The 19,471-nt window shown below is 46.8% G+C and overlaps 1 protein-coding gene across 3 annotated transcripts; it reads left to right on the forward strand.

The window, feature by feature from the left end:
* The first annotated feature begins 377 nt into the window (after positions 1-377).
* NDNF (neuron derived neurotrophic factor) lies at positions 378-18,490 on the forward strand. Of its 3 annotated transcripts, none has more exons than XM_048941281.1 (5): positions 378-680; positions 1,352-1,422; positions 14,429-14,617; positions 15,522-15,646; positions 16,442-18,490. In XM_048941281.1, exons 3-5 carry the CDS (start codon positions 14,430-14,432, stop codon positions 17,833-17,835), a joined length of 1,707 nt encoding a protein of 568 aa, XP_048797238.1. In that variant the 5' UTR covers positions 378-680; positions 1,352-1,422; position 14,429; the 3' UTR covers positions 17,836-18,490. The 3 variants fall into 3 exon arrangements, with proteins under 3 accessions (XP_048797238.1, XP_048797237.1, XP_048797235.1); XM_048941280.1 differs by having other exon boundaries at positions 378-674; XM_048941278.1 differs by lacking the exons at positions 378-680; positions 1,352-1,422 and adding an exon at positions 1,658-1,992.
* Positions 18,491-19,471: the final 981 nt, after the last annotated feature.

The following is a 19,471-nucleotide window of genomic DNA, read 5'->3' on the forward strand; positions in this document are numbered from 1 at the left end:
GCTGCCTTAGTACCTCCCAGACTGCTCCCCTGGCTCAGCGTGGTTCTCAGCCATGCCCTAAATCGCAGCAGGGATCTACACTTCTGACAGAGATTAATCTGTAGCATCCAAGCACGAGTGACCCACACACAGAAGCATTGCTGCTTGCATGGCTCGGTAAATAACATTAAGGGGATGTGGTTCTGCTTGTACTGAAATCACATGCAGCAGTACCCTGTAAGAACAATAGCACTAAAGCTGTCCTCAGGTTAGAAATAATCTGTGTGCCTGTGTGCAAAGTGCACGCTCTCACAAGCTCTTGGCTGGGCAGCAATATTTTACCTCTAATGACCTCACGCCAGAGCCAGCCATTTTTGCTGGCTTTCCAGAGCAATATTTTGCCACGAGGTGACCCTAAATGTAAACACATCCCCTAAACCAAGTGCAGAACTCCCCACTGGCTCCTGCATGTTACGAAGGCTTGGGAAAAAGCTAATTTCCCTTGTTTTTCTTCACTAATTTGGACTTATTTCGTTAGTTTCTCGCATTTGATATCGAGTGCCTGCGTCTTCTGCAGGAGAGGAGAAACGTGCCGTGAGCAGAGCTTTTGTTTGTACTTCTTCCCGAAGTGTTGCAGTTGGAGGCAAGCATTCCTCTTGGAAGGAAGAAGCAGGGATGCTGCATGCGAGCACCAGGTATTTGTAAGTTCTCCCCTGATATGCATACATTAATTCTAAACTTCCACATCTTTCCTCTCTGCCCCATGCTCCTACCCTCGAACCTGTTTGAAAATGAGGAATACCGTTGCACAATGTGTAAAAATAAGGGCATGAGAGCAGAACAATGTCTGAACTTGGCTGCCGTGGGGTTCTTTCTCTTGATTCTGGGCTTCTTTGGGTAAACTTATATTTCGAGCAGTCTGTCCGGCAGTGTTTGCCGTGTTGTGGCGAGAAACTGCCGCTCCGTACTGGAAGAAGCAGCGCCGATGGCCCTCAGCAGCTCCGGGCAGCTGCGTGTCCGCAGACGGGAGCTCTTCTGGGCTCTTTGCCTTCGCAAAGCGAAGCTGATTGCTGCCTACAGCCGAGGGCAATTTGTGTCCCTTCCCCAGGGTATTGCTGTCAGTTTTGCTCAGCAGTTTTGCTGGGGAAAAGGAGGTTTTATTTTATTTTTGCCCTCGAGGTCTCCGGAAGATAGGATGTGGCGTGCAGGGAGGGAACGGGTACTTCCAGGAGAATTGCCGAGCGGCTGCTGTCGGTGATCACTTGTTTAATGCTTGTGGAGTGCTTGACATCTTTATGAGTTATGTGCCAAAAACAGAAACAGAAAGAGGCTGGCTCCCCGATGACAAATACTTTCTACCTTTTCGTCGCAGGTAAGGGTAGAAACATCTGTCACTGCCCAAACCCGAGAGCCGCTTCCGAGCGAAACGTGGCGAGGAAGAAGGTGAGGGACAGCATACATTACGCGGGGCTGTCCGCAGAGCTGCAGGAGCCGCGATAAACCCCATCCATTGCCCTCTCCCCGCCGGGACGCCGCTGCCCCGTCGCCGCCGGGGAACAGCCCGGACCCATCCCGCTGCATACAGCCATTCCCGCGCCCCCCCTCTCCCCCGGGGGCCGGGGCTCCCGGTACCGCCCCTCGGCCCGGAGCGGCGCGGCGGGGCGGGGCGGCCGCGGGGCTCCCCTGCCGCCCGCCCCGGCGGCAGCAGCGAGACACGCCGGGCGCCGCCGGTCCGCGCCCTCCGCGCCCCAAACTTTGCCCTCCGCTCCCCCCTCATACCCCCGGTTCTGGCACCCCCTTTTAAGTGTTTGGGTTTTTTTTGGGTTTTTTTTTTTTTTTTTTTTTTTTCCTCGCAGGAGGGGTGGGAGGGGAAGGGGCTATAAAGCGCGGAGGGACGGGCAGGACGCAGTCCCCGCTGCAGCCCGTCCCTGCCAGAGAGGGGGTTCGCCAAACACCTCCCCCCCTCCCGAAAAAGCCGGGCCCCGAGGGAGCTCCGTGACGGGACGCAGCAAGGTAAGGCACCGGCACCGGCCACCGGGAGGGAAGGAGGGAGCACCGATCGCCGGCCCCGCCGCCGGCCCCGCCGCCGGCCCCGCCGCCCTCGGCTCCTCCGGGCTCTGCCGCCCTCCCCGCCCGCTGCCAGCCCGGTGCCGCTGCAGCCCCGCCGGGCGGAGCGCATCGGGAGCGCGGCGTTGGAGCGAAAAAGGGAGTTGGGAGGGAACAAAAAAAAGTGACGACCGAAAAAAGTGAGCGCTGGGATGTGAGCTCGAGGATTTGCGTGGATTGCGTTTTTATTTCGGCAGCGCCCAGACAATAGCTACAAAGCGTCGTTTAATCACTTGCAGATACCATTTTGATGCTTCAAACCGCTAAAGCCCGGCACGGCTCCGTGCTCTCTCCGTGTCCCGCTCCCGCCGCCTCCGAGGGGCTCCCGAGCGTCCGCTGCCTCCCCACGAGGGCTTCGTTGTAACACTGCAGGGTATCGCTGCTGTGCGGCGGCCGGGGGAGGGAGCAGTCACAGCCCGCGTCCCGCTGGCAGGCAGAGCGGGTGGTACTGGGCGAGCAGCCGGGCAGCGCGCTGCCGTTCTGCACTGGGCTGCACTGTAGCACCGCTCAGGGCTTCGTGACTCGGTTTGTGTTAGGCGGAGCCGGCAGAATTATGCGTATGTAAAAGAAGCGTGAGGTGTGGGGTTGAAGTTTTCCCTACCCCAAGTGATTTGTGTGCTCGCAGGGCCCGGCTGGCTGGGGCATAGCCCGGTTCCCATGAGGATAGTGCAGGAGTGTGGGACGTGGGCGGCCCGCACCGCGCTGCGAGGAAGCGGGAGACAGCTCAGAGGGTCCGGTTTGCCTGCTAGGAACTCGCTGCTCCCAGCTTTCAGAAAAATGGCATTTTGCAGCACTCCTCATCAGGAGTCTTGTCCTGTGCTGCTGCCATGCAGCAATCAGAGCTGTGGGAGAGGGCTGCCTCCTGCACCACCAAACTCTGGAGCACATAGTGGTGTGGTCAGGGTTCAAAACTTCTTCCTGTTCAAGAAGGAGAAAGCTTTTAAAAGCAGATTTTATGTTCTATTTTCAACATTACCAATCAGAAGTGCTGTTTTGCATGTCCCGCACATAGTGTGCGGGTGTATTTGGGATCCCACAGTTGCAGTTCCTCCCCCATTATCAGCTCCTCACATGCTGGATCTCACCTCTCACAGATGAGAAGCCCCTCTTAATTTAAGAGACCTTTGTAATGCTGCCGATAAAACCTTTCCCACTGCAGCCCAGCCGAACCCTCCCGCTCCCAACATCCCTGTGGCACCTGGCAGCCAGCAGCCTGTGACAAGCACTGGGTGCCACTGGCTCCTGTCACCCCACAGTGCCTCCCCCGCGGAGGTGCCATCGGTCCCGTCATGCCAGGAATGCAGGTCTGGGTGGCAGCAGGCGTGATGTGCCGGGCAGTCCTACGCCACGTGGAATCCCAAGCAATTACTTGCCTGAGCGACCCCGCTGAAATTAATAGGGCCTCTTTTTTTAATTGGAGCCGGCTTTGCGCTGGGATCACCCTGCAGGACTGTTGTGTTGTGGATTGCTCCTTTGGAAGCACAGAGGAGAAGCATTTCACGTTCCTCAGTGTTTATAAATACAATATGGTGCGAGCTGTCAAGCAAGCTGCTCCGAATCACGCAACGCCTGCGCCCTGCCGGGCTCCACGGCCTGTGCAAGGCCTCGCTCTGTGTCTGACAATCAGTGCTGCCCTGCAGCCCTGCTCAGTTCAGCCCGGCTCATTGGCCACAGTTGGTGGGACTCATGCTCTCAGCAGAAAGCTCATCCCAGTCTTGGGGGGGTCCTGGCCCTGGAACGAGGAGATCAGGGCCTCTGGAGTGTGAAGGCTCTGTGAGGCACGGGGGCTGCCTGGCTCCATGGTGTGCCAGGGTTGCCAGTATGGCAGGATGAGATGTTTATTAAACTCAGCCCCTGCTTTGTCTTCTGCAATTTATGTTCCGAAAGGCTCGTAATAAACAGTTTATTAAAGAGAAATCCTGATTTATTTCTGCAAGTGGTTACACCTCGAGGTGGTATCAAACGGTTTTGCAGGAGACCGGCTTGTATGCTTCCTCTGGCAGTTTCAAAGATTGCTAGGAAAATAACCCAGAGCCTACGTGGGTTTGGACAAAGCCAGCCACAATCAGATGTCAGGGTGCATGGGGCTGTCCTGCGGTGGGGCAGTGGGTTCTGTTGCAGAACATCTGTGCACAGGCACAGGTTATGGTATGGCTTTCAGGGATAGCACGTCGTGTTTGGTCTCGTCTCTGTCTTGAAGTCACTAAACTTTATGTGAATAATAAAACCGTAAGCCCATTACTTCACTATTTTCAGGGGGCTATTTTATGGCCTTCTTCGGTATCTTGCCTCTTTCTAGAGCTGGTTTTATTTTGTGTGCTGGGTATTTGTCTTTTCACTCCCCAACTTTTTCTATTTTCATTTCTGCGGGAGGCAATTTGCTCATTCATGCCGACAGACACCCTCTGGGTGCCAGCTCTCTGTGCAACCCCGCTGCATATTTTCTGCATTGTAGGTCTAATGAGGGCTGCACACCTCTCATTCAGCCCACTCAGACATTCAGCCCATGTCATTAGTGTGGGGCACTATGGAGCTGCTGCCATTCGGCCACTAATAGTTAACGTGACAGCAGAGCTTGGCTCTCTTTTTTCTGCTTGCTTATAAGCTGTAGAGAAGAAGGGAATGGTGCTCAACAGGAGCACACAGAGAGCCCTAAGTGTGATGTTTCCAGCCAGTACAGTGCTGTGAGGCACTGCACTTTGCTGTCCATTGGGGCATGGTTCTGTGGAATGAAGGGGAAGGAGAAAACCGAGTTATGTCCAAGCGATGCAAATTTTTGGGGTATGACTCGAGTTGTGCTGGAGCTCTATCATGGAGAAGTGAGCATCCTCCTGGAGAAAAGGCAAAAGCCCCACAGAAACTATCCCCAAACTTCGTTTTGCATTGTGACTGAGAATACATTGCTTCCATGGCAGAAATCCTTGTTAGGTCCAGCAGCGATCGTGTCTGTCCAAGAAAACTGCTCCACGGAGTTAATGCTGCTGAGAGAAGCTGGAGGGTCAGGAGAGGTTGCGGCTGAAAATTTCAGTGAGGTGTCATCAGGAGAGGAAGCATTTGCCTTTCGATCAAGAAAAGGGTCAGGAAAATAAATCTGAACTCCGAGAGATCGTGTCTGAAGGCAGAGGTAAATTGAGAAGAACCGGGATGGTAAATATTAAAAACAAGTTTTCTCCTTCAGAATTCATTTTCTGATGTGCAGCATACAGAGACGGCTGCTATGCTGACGAGAGCTGAACGTGAGCACTGAGCTGTGACAGGGGCTGCCAGAAAATCCGCATGGATGGCTTTCGGCAGGGCATGGCAGTCTGTGCAAGATGGCTAATGTTGTGACTCCAGCCTAAAATGTGTTGGTTTTACTGGGCTGGTCTGGGGATTGTGCTTATCCTGTGAGTGCTGTGCAAGCAGGCAGCAGGCAAAGTGCTCTGAATGCCCAGGTCTGCCAGTCCAGAAAGTGTCTGTGCTGTTGGGCTGTTAGAGGGATGCACTCATGGGATGCTCAAGGGCATGTGGGGCTGACTGTTCTTGGGACGTGGAGCTGTATGGCTGCACTGCCTGTGGGCTAATTAAACCGTGTCATGGGAGAGACGTTTGCTGATTGTGTGACAGCTGAGATAAGGAGCCATGGTCCTTGCTGAGAGCACCTGGAAGGCGAGAAGCAATAATTTCTCCTTCCCACGTCATTCCCTACTCTGCAGGTCCGGATATGAGTGCCCCTCCATATGACCCCTGCGCGCCCACGAGGTGACACACCACGAGAGCTGCGCTTCTGCTGCAACTTACAGGGGGAGAGCATTGTGCATCTAATTAAGTGAAGTGCATTGGTACCTGGCTTTTTTTTTTTTAATTATTTTTATTTTTATTTAAGGAAAGGTAGTGTTAGAGGGGTTGTAACTTTATTAGGGTGAGAAGAATGATACTTTGCAGCTTCCTCACTTCTACCCTTGTCAGTGCCAAAGCACTTCTGCCACAGAGCCTGGTGATGAGAATTGCGGGTTTGGATTACAGAGATTGGGCAGAGTGATGTCCTGGCTGCTGCCTTTTTTTTTAGGGTACGTGGGGAAGCAGCGTTCCTGCTGCTCCTTGTGCTGTTATAGCTGCAGTCAGTTCTCTGTGAGCTTTACCCCCTGAGTAATACTTAACTTGAATATGATTTGTAGGGCTAATAGGATCTCCTTCTTTGGGAAAGACCCTAGGGGCTCTCTCTGACTGATTTTTTCAGTAATGAAGAATAATCATTTAAAACTTACCATTTTGCAGGGAAGATTTAATGTCAGCCCATTAAAACTTTTTAAGACCATTAGAGCACAATTGTTGAAATAATACGTCCTGTGAAAAATAAGCAGTTTCTAAGACCGTTTCACACCATGTGAACAAAGCAGAGCTCGAGTTTAAAGTCCTCTAACTTACAGTTTGAACTGAGCAAGAATAAACATTTTAAAGCAAGATGCAAACACTCCTTGCAGGCACATGGAGCAGGGCTGCAGGCTCAAGGTGGGAGCTGTGCTGCCTTAATTCATGGTGCACACTCCCATCCTCACTGACTTAAGAAAAAGCATTTGCAGGGCTATAAGAAAATGCCTACAATTAGCACTTCAATTCCAGATGCATTCTGTTCCTTCTTTCTCCTATTCTTTCCTGCCAGGCGAGGAGGGACGCTGACCCCAAGAGGGTCTGAGGGCCAGTGTCTGTTTGGACGTCTGCTCATCCGTGGCAGCCTGGCCTGCCACGTGCTCCCTGGGCGGTTGTGGGATGAAGGGCCAGCCTTTGGCCTGCCGGCTGCACAAACAGCCTCTGCTGAGCTGGGATGTGGGACTGAGGCCTGCCTATCAGTAAGCTGTTCCCAAAACCCTGCATCACAGCTCTGCAGCTGACCCAGGTGGGGCCGTGGTGGTAATGAAGCAGGGTGCAGGGATCTCTGGGAGCCAGAGCCCAAGATGATGGAGAGCCATCTGTGTCCCATGGGTCCTTAGCCGTTGGAGGTGCTAAATGATGATTATGAGCTATGCCGTGGTGTATGTCTGCTCTTCTTCCTGAGGGGCCCTGCTTCCTCCTGAGCATCGGGTGCCTTTGCTGCTCACATTTGTCCCAGTAGTTGATGAGAGAATGGGGAAATCAGGGCTGGTGTCTTCCTGCTTCTCTCTGGGCAAAATTAACCTCACCTGATGGACACTGCATGAAGGTTGGACATATAGGGGAAGCAAAGATCAGGTTTTTTCTGGAATTGTTGGATTGACAGAACAAAGTGACTGCAGGTAGTTGAGTTGGGTGACTCAGAGCTGTTGGCTTCCTGGACCAGCAATTTTCAGAAGTTCACTGAGCTACCTTCTATAGAAACCTGCCTTTTCATTTTCTTTCTTTCTTCCTTCTTTTTTTTTTTTTTTTTAAAAAAAAAAAAAAAAGCAAGATCCTAGTGAAATAAACATTAGCCCCTGAAAGAAGACAGCAGAGCTGATGAAGCTGTGCCCATGTAGCCATGTGTGAGGTCTGCCAGCTCCTATTTCGCGTCACTGTAGAAATACGTCAATACATCAATATCCATCCCCATAGCACTACATTTCATACTTTCCATTTTCAAACATTATACAAATGTTTACACATTAGCAGCAAGCTTTCTCCAGCTAGGGAAAATTGGACACAGGATGTGAGTGTTGATGTGCTATGTAGCAAGTCCTTGTGAGAGCACCTGAATGGTGCAGCATTCAGGATTTCTACTGTTCTCTTTGCTTGCCTTTAAAGCAGATGATATTAAAAAGGAATTCAATTTTGGCCAGTAAATCCCACTGGAAAACTTGGATTCTGATGTTATTTAAGGAGCTGGAAATTTTAGGGGTTCAGCATAATCTATGTCACTGCAACTATGGAGTTGGCTTTTGCCACGCCATCACTCTGAGGCACCACTCTGAGGCATCACTCTGTGCCAGCACCACAGATGATCATGGTTGCCTGCTGGGCTCGAGCGTCACAGCAGCTGTCCAGCTGTGCGCTCACAGCCGCACTGGGTGTTTGGGAAGCTGCTGCAGCATTTTGTGCCGCTTCAGGTATCTGTAGGGGCAGTTGTTAGCTGAGAACCCTAGTCAGTAAGAAGGAGTACATGGTGTACCTGAAAATGAGGTTTTCTGAGAAGATCTCACAGGAAAACTGTATTTGTGGAGGTCAGGAAGCTGGCATGAAAACTGGCTGTGGCTCGTAACCGTGTGTATACATTTGCTGTTCTCGATGCTGAAGAAACTGTGTTTCTAGTGAAAGGAACTGCAAAGCAATGAGTGATTTTTCCCTTTTGTTAATCATCTACCAAAAAGCAGAAAGAAAAGAACACACAAACAATTCCAGTGTCCTCCCCTGACGCTCCAGTCATCCTTGTCCCGTGTGGATTTTGGCAGGAGCTGCAGCTTGTAATGTCATTTGGGGCTATTATAGGGAAGCAGTGGGAAACATGGTACCAAACGGCAATGTGCTGGCGTTGGTTGTCATCTGTAATTGTGTGAGTGTGCTCCTCCCCGCTAATCCTCTTGCTGAAATCCATTACAGGGCGGCAGCAGCACCCACGCACAGAGCCCTGCTGCAGGCAGAGGGAATTGGCCCCGGGAAGTGGCTATTGTGTTGTGATTAAAGGGAAGGATTAGATTGGGATTTCCTCGAACAAGGAATTCAGTGCCCCACTTTTATTGCTTGTAATAAGGGGATAGTAATTGCTCTCCATTACAAAACACCTCAGGATCTTGTGATGGAAGATTTGTTGTAGAGCTAGGTAGTGTTTAGAGTCAGTTATCTTCAATGGGCTAGAGGCGTACAAACTCAAGTTTCTCTGCCCCATTTGATTCTTCCTACTAGAGCTCAAAACCTGCTGAGATGATAGAAAAATTCCCTGAGTTTAGCTTTGAGTCTGGGGCCTAATATTGGTGCTTCGTATTGAAGATGCTGTAGTGGTGTCATTCTATGAGAGTGACGTGTGGTCCCACTGGAAGACATTCAGCCACATGGGCACACTGGGAGGGCTGGGGAGGTTGAACAGGAGTGGTGCCAGTCACAAGGCCTGCTGATACTGGAACTATGAGGGGAAGAAAGAGTTGTGTTGGAGCAGCCAGCAGGCTTCAGCCACTGGACCAAAGGGAACAACTGGACGTTGTGCCAGAGGTCTCTAGGACTCGTATTTTGTTCTTTATGCTCACCCATGGATTGTGTGGAGGGAAGTGGCTGTAAAGGAGAGAGGAGCTGTTTAGTGGGCAGTGGATGGCAGGAGGAGGGGAACTGCCAAGCCTCTCCCTAGACTGGGATCTCCTGGCCCTGCTGGGTTTTTGAAGCATCCCGCTTCCATGTGCTGCATGACAGAGATTTCAAGCTCGAATCTGTTTCCACTAAAAGTGGAAAAATAAATATGGCTCAGTTTGGAAACAGAATATTCCATGTAAAATTTGATTTTTGATACCATATCTCCCTAGTATGTTTGCTTTTCAACATGTCTAATTTGAGACAGCTCCACGTTTCACAGTATTCCCCCTTCGGAGTTAACCTCTCCCACAAGTTGCGATTCGTCACCACTGTTGTTCATTAAGAGTTGGTGGAAACATACCCTTAACTTCTTAATACAGCCCTATTTCTGCAGAGCTGAACAGTTTCCCATGCTACTGCCATTTGCTTTACTGCCACAATATTTCAAGTGAAGGGGAACTGTGGTTTGAATTGGGATTGCAAGGGGTAATCAGCGAACCCCCAGGTTATCAACAGGTTGGGCCCTAACAGCTTCAGAGGCATCATCACGCCATGTCTTTGCATGCTGAGCGATAAGGGCACAATGGAGCATGGATATTTCCTCTCAGGGTGGGCAATGGGCCCAGCCCCCTCCTAGGTGAGGTCTGCAGGCACAAGGCTGCAGCCAGCAATGGGCCCGCCAGATCGCAGCTTGTTCTTTCTAAAGAAAAACAAACAGACAAAAAAAAAAAGCAACAAAACCAACAAATGAAAGGCATACCAAACGTTTTCCAGATCCTTCAGGGAATCCTGAGTATTAAATGCAGTGCCTTCGCTGCTCCCCTCGGGTCTCCATTTGAAAAAACAAATTGACCCACTTCCAGTAAATACTTAAAATTTCTAAGGCGTTGTTGTTTATCCTTTGCACATTAAATATGATTAATTATATTACAATTGAAATTGGTAGGTGGTTTTAAATTGCTTTGTGTCTGTGGTGATAACTCTACATGCCAAGGCACATGCATTTGTGTTGTTTATCTCTGGAAATGAAGGCTATAATGGCAAAGCTCGCAAACTTGCAGTGTTCCTATAATAAGTCAGAGAAGTTTGGCAGTGCACTTTCGTTTTCAAAGCTAGACCTGAATCAAGTCAATAAATCTGCAGACTTATTACGAGATACAGTGTGGGTTATGCAAACAACCAAAAAAAACCCAAAACCCAGAATTTAAAAATAGGGAATAAGGAGGAAAAAAAGTTAACCAACCATATAAGAAAAAGAAATGCAACACAAAGCTACTGTGGCAGATGGTGCCTTGAAATGTTCCTCACTAAATTGCAGTCGTGCATTTTCCACTCTTTCTAATTAAACATTAGGTTTCATTTATTCCAGATGTGTTTGCTTCAAATAAACTCAGATCTCTTGTTTTGTTTTGGTATTGCAAATTCTTCTTGGGTTCCTGTGATCTGCAGACAGTGGTAAGGACGTGTAGTGGGGGCCATGATGATCTCTCTCCGTTCTGGCTTATGGTTGCAGTCTCCCTAGATATTCACAGTTCTTTGTACAGATGGAGTTAGGTGTGCAGATGTCTTAGGGACCATGCAGAGAGTGAGTGAATGGGATATGGGGAGGGCTGGGAAGCTGCTTGAACGTGATGTGCTCAGAAGGAAGGAGGAAATGGGAATTACTGTGAAATCTCTGATACAATGTAATGATTTTCATCTATGTGCTCACAGCTCAAGTTTATAAAATGGCCAGACTGCAGCCTTGATTTATTTGTACTTTCAGAAAGAAAAACCACACCTATGTCAAGGCTGAAGCACTTGAGGTCATCACATCCCACTCCCAGCTCACTGCCTGTGCTTCTGCTCTCCTGATCCTTTTGCATAACCATGTGTGCCTGTGGCTGTCTCCTTGGGCTGGTGGCTGGGGCTGGGGAGGGGGCCAGCGGGAAGGACGGGCCATCAGAGGGCAGTTGTGCACTCTGGAGAAGGCAAGCGATGCTTATTATTTCACTTAGGACTGTTTGCTTTGGCTCACTCTTAAATTCAGTGATAAACAGCAAGCAAATCCCTCCAGTCAGCGGGAATATATCAATAAAATATTGACTCCGAGTTGAAAAGAAAAGAAGGCGAACTTATGGAAAAGGGAACAAAAGGCATGTGGAAAGCGGCACAGTCTGGAGAATGAAAATCACAAAGCATACTTCACATCATTCGTGTGGTGTTGGAGGGCAGGGTGCTGGCCTCATCCTGTGCATGCGGTTAGAAAATAAAACAGGCTTGGGCTGCAAGGCACCGCGAAAGCAGAAACATTTGCGGGAGAGGGATGGGAGAGCACGTGTACATGTGCCCACAGGCACAGTGTGCAAATCTGGGGAGACGCCATGAGAGTGAGCTCAGACGGGAGCTTGTCCAGGAGAAAACATGGAGTGACAAATTCTTTTTGCTTTTCTCCTGGTGTTTGGTATGAGCGAACTGTAGGGATTTTAACTTTAAAATTGTGCCAAATTAACCAATGCACTGAAAAAAAAAAGAAAAAGAAAGAAAATCTGTTTATTAACTCATGTGAAGAAGCGCTGTAAGGCTGACAAAAGGTTTTTCCAAAACCGCTAGTGAATTTTTAGTGTCTCTGCTACTTAGATGTTCCACTTTTAAAAGTGTCATGCATAAAAATTGGGCCTGTTTTAGGCCTGTAAGGTTGGATATGTGAAAATGAAGGCACTCAAAGCGCCATTTGCTTGTAAAGTAACAAAGCTTATAAAACATTTATCTTTTATTAACAGTTAACAGCTTTGCAAGCTATTTCATGTATAAAATGGTCTGGTGCTGGCCTGAGTAGGGAGTATGGAACTAACCTTGAAGTCTCTTGTTATTTTTAAGCTGAAATGATTTTCCAATTAGATACAGAAATCACAGACAAATCCCTACCTTTCTACTACACCACAGTAGTTCATGGGGACACAAATGCTGTCTACCAAAGTTTTTAAAGTGGATTAGCTAGTGGAATTATTTAAGAACTGAAGCTTAGCCTGGGTAGTCCTATAATCAAAAGTAGTTTATTTTGGTAACGGTTGCACTGCAGTGGAGTGGGCTACAAGAATATATGATACTGCAGTTTCAGGGGGTTCACGCAGAGGACGCTGTCTGTAGAAAGTGTCCGTGTTTCTTACCTAACCAAATAATCTGCTGTAGCTGCATGATTAAGTTAGAAAGAATTTCTTCACTGTTGGCCAACGATAATACATGAAAAGTCAATAAACAGCACGGCATAGCACACAGAGCTCATCCTGCATCCTGAGAGAAGGGATTTCTGCTGACTTGGGTGGCTCGAGTCAGCCAGTATTTTGAGTTAGGATCTTTGCTCCCAAAGGCCAAATGTCATTAGCTGTGATGATAAGCATCAACGCTTTGGTCTGAATTCAAGAAAATGTGTCTGCTGTTGTCAAAACCTAGGCAAGGAATCTGGTTGGGATAAACTTTGACAAACCCTGGGAGAGCCAGCTCATAACTAAGATTGCAAGTTGCAGCTCCATATCCTAGATAAAGCCAGGTACACTGAAGTAAGCTCTCAAATAATAACAAAATAGCAATTTAAAATCTGCAAGTGATGGAGATGAAGCATTACATGCCCTGCAAATGGGGAATTGCTTCCACGGAACCTCCCTGCCCTGGGGACCTGCATTGCTGTTGTGAGGTTATCACTGAATAAATAACGGGGCTGCAGCTCTTTTTGAGTTTTCAGAAGGTAACTGCAGGAGGGAGAAGGAGGCAGACACTGACGCTTCCCTTGGGGATGTGCTTATATTTTTGTTAAGAGCTTGAAAGGGAAAAGTGATTTTATTATGGCTTAAACTACATCATGCCACTTCTCAGTGAGCCCTGTATTTACTGTTTTTGTGTAAAAGCCTGGAGAAGGTTCATGGTGAGGGAAAGAAAAATCAACAGGAATTTGTTATGAAGCAGTAATCAGCTTATCCTGCAGTGTAAGGACCAGGGCATGCCCTCACATTCGAAGAAATAATAAGAAGAAAAGTACTATAAAACTGTTCCATCCAGCTTAGTGTTTTTATTGTGCTTTTCCCCAAAGCTGGTGGCTAACACGGCTTAGGTAATGGCCTAACACTCTTTTTCCTAATTTTAGGAATGTAATCATCTAGCGGTTTAAACTCACTGTACTCATACCAGAAATGGGCTGCATTTCCCCCCACCCTATACCAGAGCCATTATGTGTGAGATCATCTGCTGTACTGAGAGGAGATTTGCAGTCCATCCTGCTGTATATGTTAGTGTAGTCATTACTGACCTAGTTGTAGACATAATAATGAAAGGCTGAGATTATGAATTATTATGCCTAATTTGTAAGGGATTCACTGCTTTTGTGTTTTGCAATTCCCATCAGGCTTGAGGATTAAGGCCTGCTGAATTGCATGTTAATACCAATGTGCTTCAAATATATGTGGGCTTATATCACATATTTTCCTAATTCACTATTTTTATAAACAGCAATTTTACTGGAAATATTTACTTTTCAAAGACTTGTTGGAAGCCCAACCAAACTCTGCTGAGCAAAGTGAGCTTGCTGTACCCTCCATTTGCTCTGATCCCACATTCAGCAAGCTCTCCTATGGCAGAACACCAACCTGTAGCTCTACCAAAAGATGTGCAAGGCTTTTGCTCTTTGTTAAAAGGAGGGAGATACACCAATTTCAAACCACTGTGTGGGCTTGCTTTCAATTACAGCTTGAGATGAAAACAACTTATTTACGTATTTCATCCAAATGCTCTGAAGGTGCAAGCTTGGTCCTAACAACACACATTCCCAGTGCTTGCGTGGTAATACTGTGAAGGTTCCTATAAAATATAAAGGGCATGCAACATCATTGTGTGTATGCATGAGCTTCAGTGGCAGAATAAGCCTTTCAAAATCATTTCTCTTAGTTGCCTTCTGCAACTAAGGGTTCGCAGAAGACTGTACTAAGCTCCTTGGCAGCCTTAAATCAATGTGTAGGATCTACATGAGTTGGCAACTTGCTGAGTTTGTGAACAAATAGGTCACTACTAGACCCTGTTCGTGCCTTGCTGCAGTCTCTTGAGCAGCTCCTGTTGAGTGCATGGCTCAGTCCTCGCCAATCTGGAATCCGTGTCATTCCTGCAGGATGCTCCTGCTCCACTGCCCGCTGATCTTGCTGCTGCTGCCACTCAGCTCCAGGATGCAGAAGCTGCCTACCAGAGATGAGGAGCTCTTCCAGATGCAGATCCGGGACAAAGCGTTTTTTCATGATTCATCAGTCATCCCAGATGGAGCCGAAATTAGCAGCTACCTCTTCAGAGACACACCTAAAAGGTATTGCTGCCCAGATTAAGTGAGAACTTAATTGGTCTGGGAAAGACCTTATTTGTTGTTTTGAATCAAAGCTGGATCTGAGTAAGAGAAATGCAAATGCCAGCACCCTGTCTGGTGAAGTAAGTAACGATGTGAGCTGCATCCCAGTCTGGCCTCCCAGCTGAAGGTCCATGCAGTTTGTGTGATTTCTGCTACAATGCCAGTGCCCCCACAGAGCACAGAAGTTCCCTGAAGCAGGGTCACTACCATGTCTGCAGGAAAAGGGAGGGGAAGGAAAAACTACAAGCTGACACCACCATACTTACTTCTCTTTTTTATTTCATAGTGTGCTTTAAAGAAGCAGCTCAAGCCGGTCTGGCCTGATCACCCACTTCCCAGCCTCAACCTTGGGGTTAGAAAATACTGAGGCTAGGTAGGAGAAGGAATTGAGTCAAAGAATTTAGGGAAGAGTAGCACTGCCACCATCCTCCGTGAGTACGTGAATGTATGTGCTTCTAGGGCCTTCATCTGGACACACTGAAAAGCATACCCTGCTTTGAAGAGCATAAACCTAAATCCCAGGAAAGGCCCTGTTTCCCTCATTTGTACTTTCGTGACAATTTTGTTACCATTTATACTGTCTGTGGTTAGTGTAGCGGCAAAAGGTGAAGCTGATGGAGGGGAGGGCAGGTGGCCAAAACCTCCTGTGCTATGATGTCTTGGCAGCACTGTGCAGCTGGAGGTTTTAGCCCCTCATCTCCTTAGCTCATGCCAACTAGCCTTTCGGCATTTCCTCTTATTCCCTGTAAGTTACATTTTTGTCTCTGCTGCCCCATACGGTCAAACACAATAATGTAAATTCAGTCCCTGACAGTTGGTGCCAATAGAATTTATTGATGATGAAGGTCTGTTAACCTTCCTCTAGGTACTTTTTTGTGGTGGAAGAGGACAACACACCCCTAGCAGTAACAGTGACACCCTGTGATGCTCCCCTGGAGTGGAAACTGAGTGTGCAGGAGCTCCCAGAGGAAGCCAGTGGAGAAGGTTCAGGTAACAACTCATCCAAGGCTTTCCTTACCCCTCCAGCTTTCACTTTTCTCCTGGATTCAAAGTTCCTCAAGCCACTGTCAACACAGTGCTGAGTCTCTCAGCAGTCCCATTGCTATGACCTTTGGATCTTCAGCCTAGTCCTGCCTTTGTGTACAAATGTGGCAGTAGGTAGCAACATAAGAAGGAAAAGAGATGTAAAAAGTGAAAACAAAACCTAAAGTGAATAGGAGAGGCAAGATTTGCTTTCCTGTAGGGCTCAGTTGGCCCCTTTGTGAGCCCATCTATTGACAAGGAATTTATTTGGAGACTGCAATATAATTCCTTCTCAGAAGAGGAACAGTCTCTGATTCCCAGAGGTTCTTACACAAGTTCCAAATGTCATCTACGCTGGACTGGGGGATAGTCACATTTGGGCCTCATTGTATTTAGGCAGGCAGCTTTAGAGTGACTCAATAGGGCCAAATGTGAGGACCCAAGCCTGAAAACAGGGAGCAGAGTCAGTTTCTCTGGGAGCAGTATGGCATATCCAAACTAGGTGTTGGGCATAGTCTGGTGAAGGGTATAGCTGCCATCTGCCAGACTCTGGTAACACTGGTCAGGTGTGGTTCCTATTGCCTTTGTTAACCTGAGTGCCAAGCCCTGCTTTATTTGACAGAACTATTGGTAATACCTTCCTAAGAAGGTAAAACCTTTCTTTTTTCACCTCACATTTGCATTTTATGTAGAAGTGCAGTTTTCTTTTCTCATATTCTTGGATCGTGTATGTACAAATGTTTTTCTTTGCTTATAATTTAGGTGAACCTGAACCTCTCGAGCAACAGAAACAGCAGATTACTAATGAAGAAGGCACAGAGCTGTTCTCTTACAAAGGCAACGATGTTGAGTATTTTGTGTCCTCTAGTTCTCCTTCTGGTTTGTACCAATTAGATTTGCTGTCAACAGAGAAGGATACACATTTTAAAGTGTATGCAACTACTACTCCAGAATCCGACCAACCTTACCCTGAATTACCTTATGATCCAAGAATTGATGTTACTTCTCTGGGACGTACAACAATAACACTGGCATGGAAGCCAAGTCCCACGGCCTCATTGCTGAAACAGCCAATTCAGTATTGCATAGTCATCAATAAAGAGCACAATTTCAAAAGCCTCTGTGCTGTTGAAGCCAAGCTTAGTTCTGATGATGCCTTCATGATGGCTCCAAAACCAGGTCTGGATTTCAGTCCATTTGACTTCGCCCATTTTGGCTTCCCCTCGGACAACAATGCTGGCAAAGAACGTGGTTTCCTAAAATCACCATCAAAATTTGGGCGCCAAGCATCCTCAAAGCCAAGAGTTGACCTGCATAAAGTTTGTATTGGGAACAAGAACATCTTCACAGTGTCTGACCTGAAGCCTGACACGCAGTACTACTTTGACATGTTTGCAGTCAACACTAACACGAACCTGAGCACCGCATATGTTGGCACCTTTGCCAGAACGAAGGAGGAGGCCAAGCAGAAAACAGTTGAGCTGAAGGATGGCAAAGTTACAGATGTGTTCATCAAGAGAAAGGGAGCCAAATTTCTGCGGTTTGCTCCTGTTTCATCTCATCAGAAGGTCACCTTTTCTGTTCATTCGTGCCTAGATGCTGTTCAGATCCAAGTTAGAAGAGATGGCAAACTACTCTTGTCTCAAAATGTGGAAGGAGTACGGCAGTTCCAGCTGCGAGGGAAAGCAAAAGCTAAGTATCTGATTAGGCTGAAAGGGAACAAAAAAGGTGCTTCTATGCTGAAGATTCTGGCAACAACGAGGCCAAACAAGCAGTTATTTCCTTCTCTTCCTGAAGATACAAGAATCAAAGCTTTTGACAAACTCCGCACATGTTCTTCAGTCACAGTGGCATGGCTTGGCACACAGGAGAGAAACAAATTCTGCATCTACAAAAAGGAGGTGGATGACAACTACAATGAGGAACAGAAGAAAAGAGAACAGAACCAGTGCTTAGGTCCAGATACAAGGAAGAAATCAGAAAAGGTTCTCTGTAAATACTTTCACAGCCAGAATATACAGAAAGCAGTTACCACAGAAACAGTTCGGGGCCTGCAGTCTGGCAAGTCCTACTTGCTGGATGTGTATGTTATTGGGCATGGAGGGCACTCTGTCAAATACCAGAGCAAATTGGTGAAAACAAGGAAGTTCTGTTAGTGCACCTGTAAATAGAGATGTATGGAACTCCACTCTGAACATTATCCTACTTCCCGGTATACAGTTTGACTACTTGCACAGCTGAGAAGTTGTGGCCTGTATTTGTACTGTGTAGAAAAGATATCAACTTGTATATTTATGTTTACATAAATGATTGTTTGGAGAAACTGAGGCTGGTGCTCTCTGGCAGCATCTGATAGCTGTACTATCATGTGTCTGGTGAACCACATTCGATGCTCAGTAGATGTCTGAGGCAGCAGTAAACCTTGCAGGAACTGACACTCCTTTGCTTCCACATTGCATGAACTGCTTCTAAATTATTTTATACTTAAAAGGCTGAGATAAATCATTCATTCACCTTGTTACTCACACACAAAAACAAACAGGAGTACACCCTTTCTCTGAGTGTAGATGGTAGAGTTTCTGTAAATTATTTTATAGAGTCTTGTTTTAAATGTTTATGTTTCTATGATTGTAAACTATTAAAATCTTTCCCAATAAAAATACAGATCTAAACTAAATATTAACTGAGCTGCACATGAATCAGTTTCATTGCTAATGTAAATTCTTACCTAGCTGATTTTTGCATTTAAATACTGTATGTATTTCATGTACAAAATTGCCATAACATTATATTCCTGTACAGAAAATTAAAAATAATATTAGATTATATATTGTTTCTTTTTTTTTTTTTTGGTCATTTTAAGGGAGAAAACAGAGTTAGAGACAGAAGATGCAGGCTGCAACTTGAACTGAATTCAGTTAGCGCACACTTATTTTTTATGTTCTTCATCTTTTGGAGAAAGGTGTCCAAAGTTCAGGAGAAGGAATTACTGATGTTACAGAGAGAGAGATTAAAATATATAAGGGAGCCATTGGAAGAGGGGCATTTGTGACATGTTCTGCATCTGCTCTGATAAGAGCGCTAAAGGAACAGGACAGCATGGAAACATTTTGTCCCAGATAAAAAAAGGATTCTGCTTTGTCATGGTTGCAAGTACTTCTGATGTATAGTGTTCCTTAGAAGTTCACAGTCTGAGTTAGAGCAAGCATACAATTCAAAACAATAACTCTTCAGAGAGCTAGACGTTATTTTTGTTAGATTATCATTGAAAATATTTGCTTTCTGAATGCTGCTGATTTTGACCACGGCAATTGTAAATGGAGAGAATTTTTTCCATTGACAAGAATGGTAGTGCTAAAGAAAAAAAAAGAGTAATTTAAAAGGCAGTTATTTCCATTGTGTAAATTTCTTTTAGATATTAAGTGTCTGGATCTCATCTTTTCTAAATTTTCTTATTTCTTTGTTTTTGCACGTGTCACCTTCACTGACTCAGAAACTTGTATAGAGCTGCTTAATGGGAAACACACTTCTCAAAAGCAGCTAAAGCAACCCTGTTTCAAGTGGCTAAGAGCAGGATACACACTGCATCACTCTTGATACTGTAGTGTGCTTCAGGGCCTCAGGGCGGGTAACCAAGACTTTTTTTCTCAGTCTCATTTATACATCAGTGCAAACTGCAGGGTGCAGTACCTAGGCAGTGAATGTTGGGTCTCTTCCTTAGGTGTCCATCAGACTCCTGGTGTTTATAGTCCCCTTGGGAATCTGATAATACACTTAAAGAAACTGGGGAAT

Source organism: Lagopus muta, chromosome 4 (assembly GCF_023343835.1).
Source record: "Lagopus muta isolate bLagMut1 chromosome 4, bLagMut1 primary, whole genome shotgun sequence".
Classification (NCBI taxonomy): Eukaryota; Metazoa; Chordata; class Aves; order Galliformes; family Phasianidae; genus Lagopus; species Lagopus muta.

Coding starts and splice junctions, on each gene's coding strand:
- NDNF (XM_048941281.1), top strand. CDS start 14,430: ATGCTCCTGCTCCACTGCCCGCTGATCTTGCTGCTGCTGCCACTCAGC. Junction 14,618..15,521: donor TTCAGAGACACACCTAAAAG/GTATTGCTGCCC, acceptor ACCTTCCTCTAG/GTACTTTTTTGTGGTGGAAG. Junction 15,647..16,441: donor AGCCAGTGGAGAAGGTTCAG/GTAACAACTCAT, acceptor CTTATAATTTAG/GTGAACCTGAACCTCTCGAG.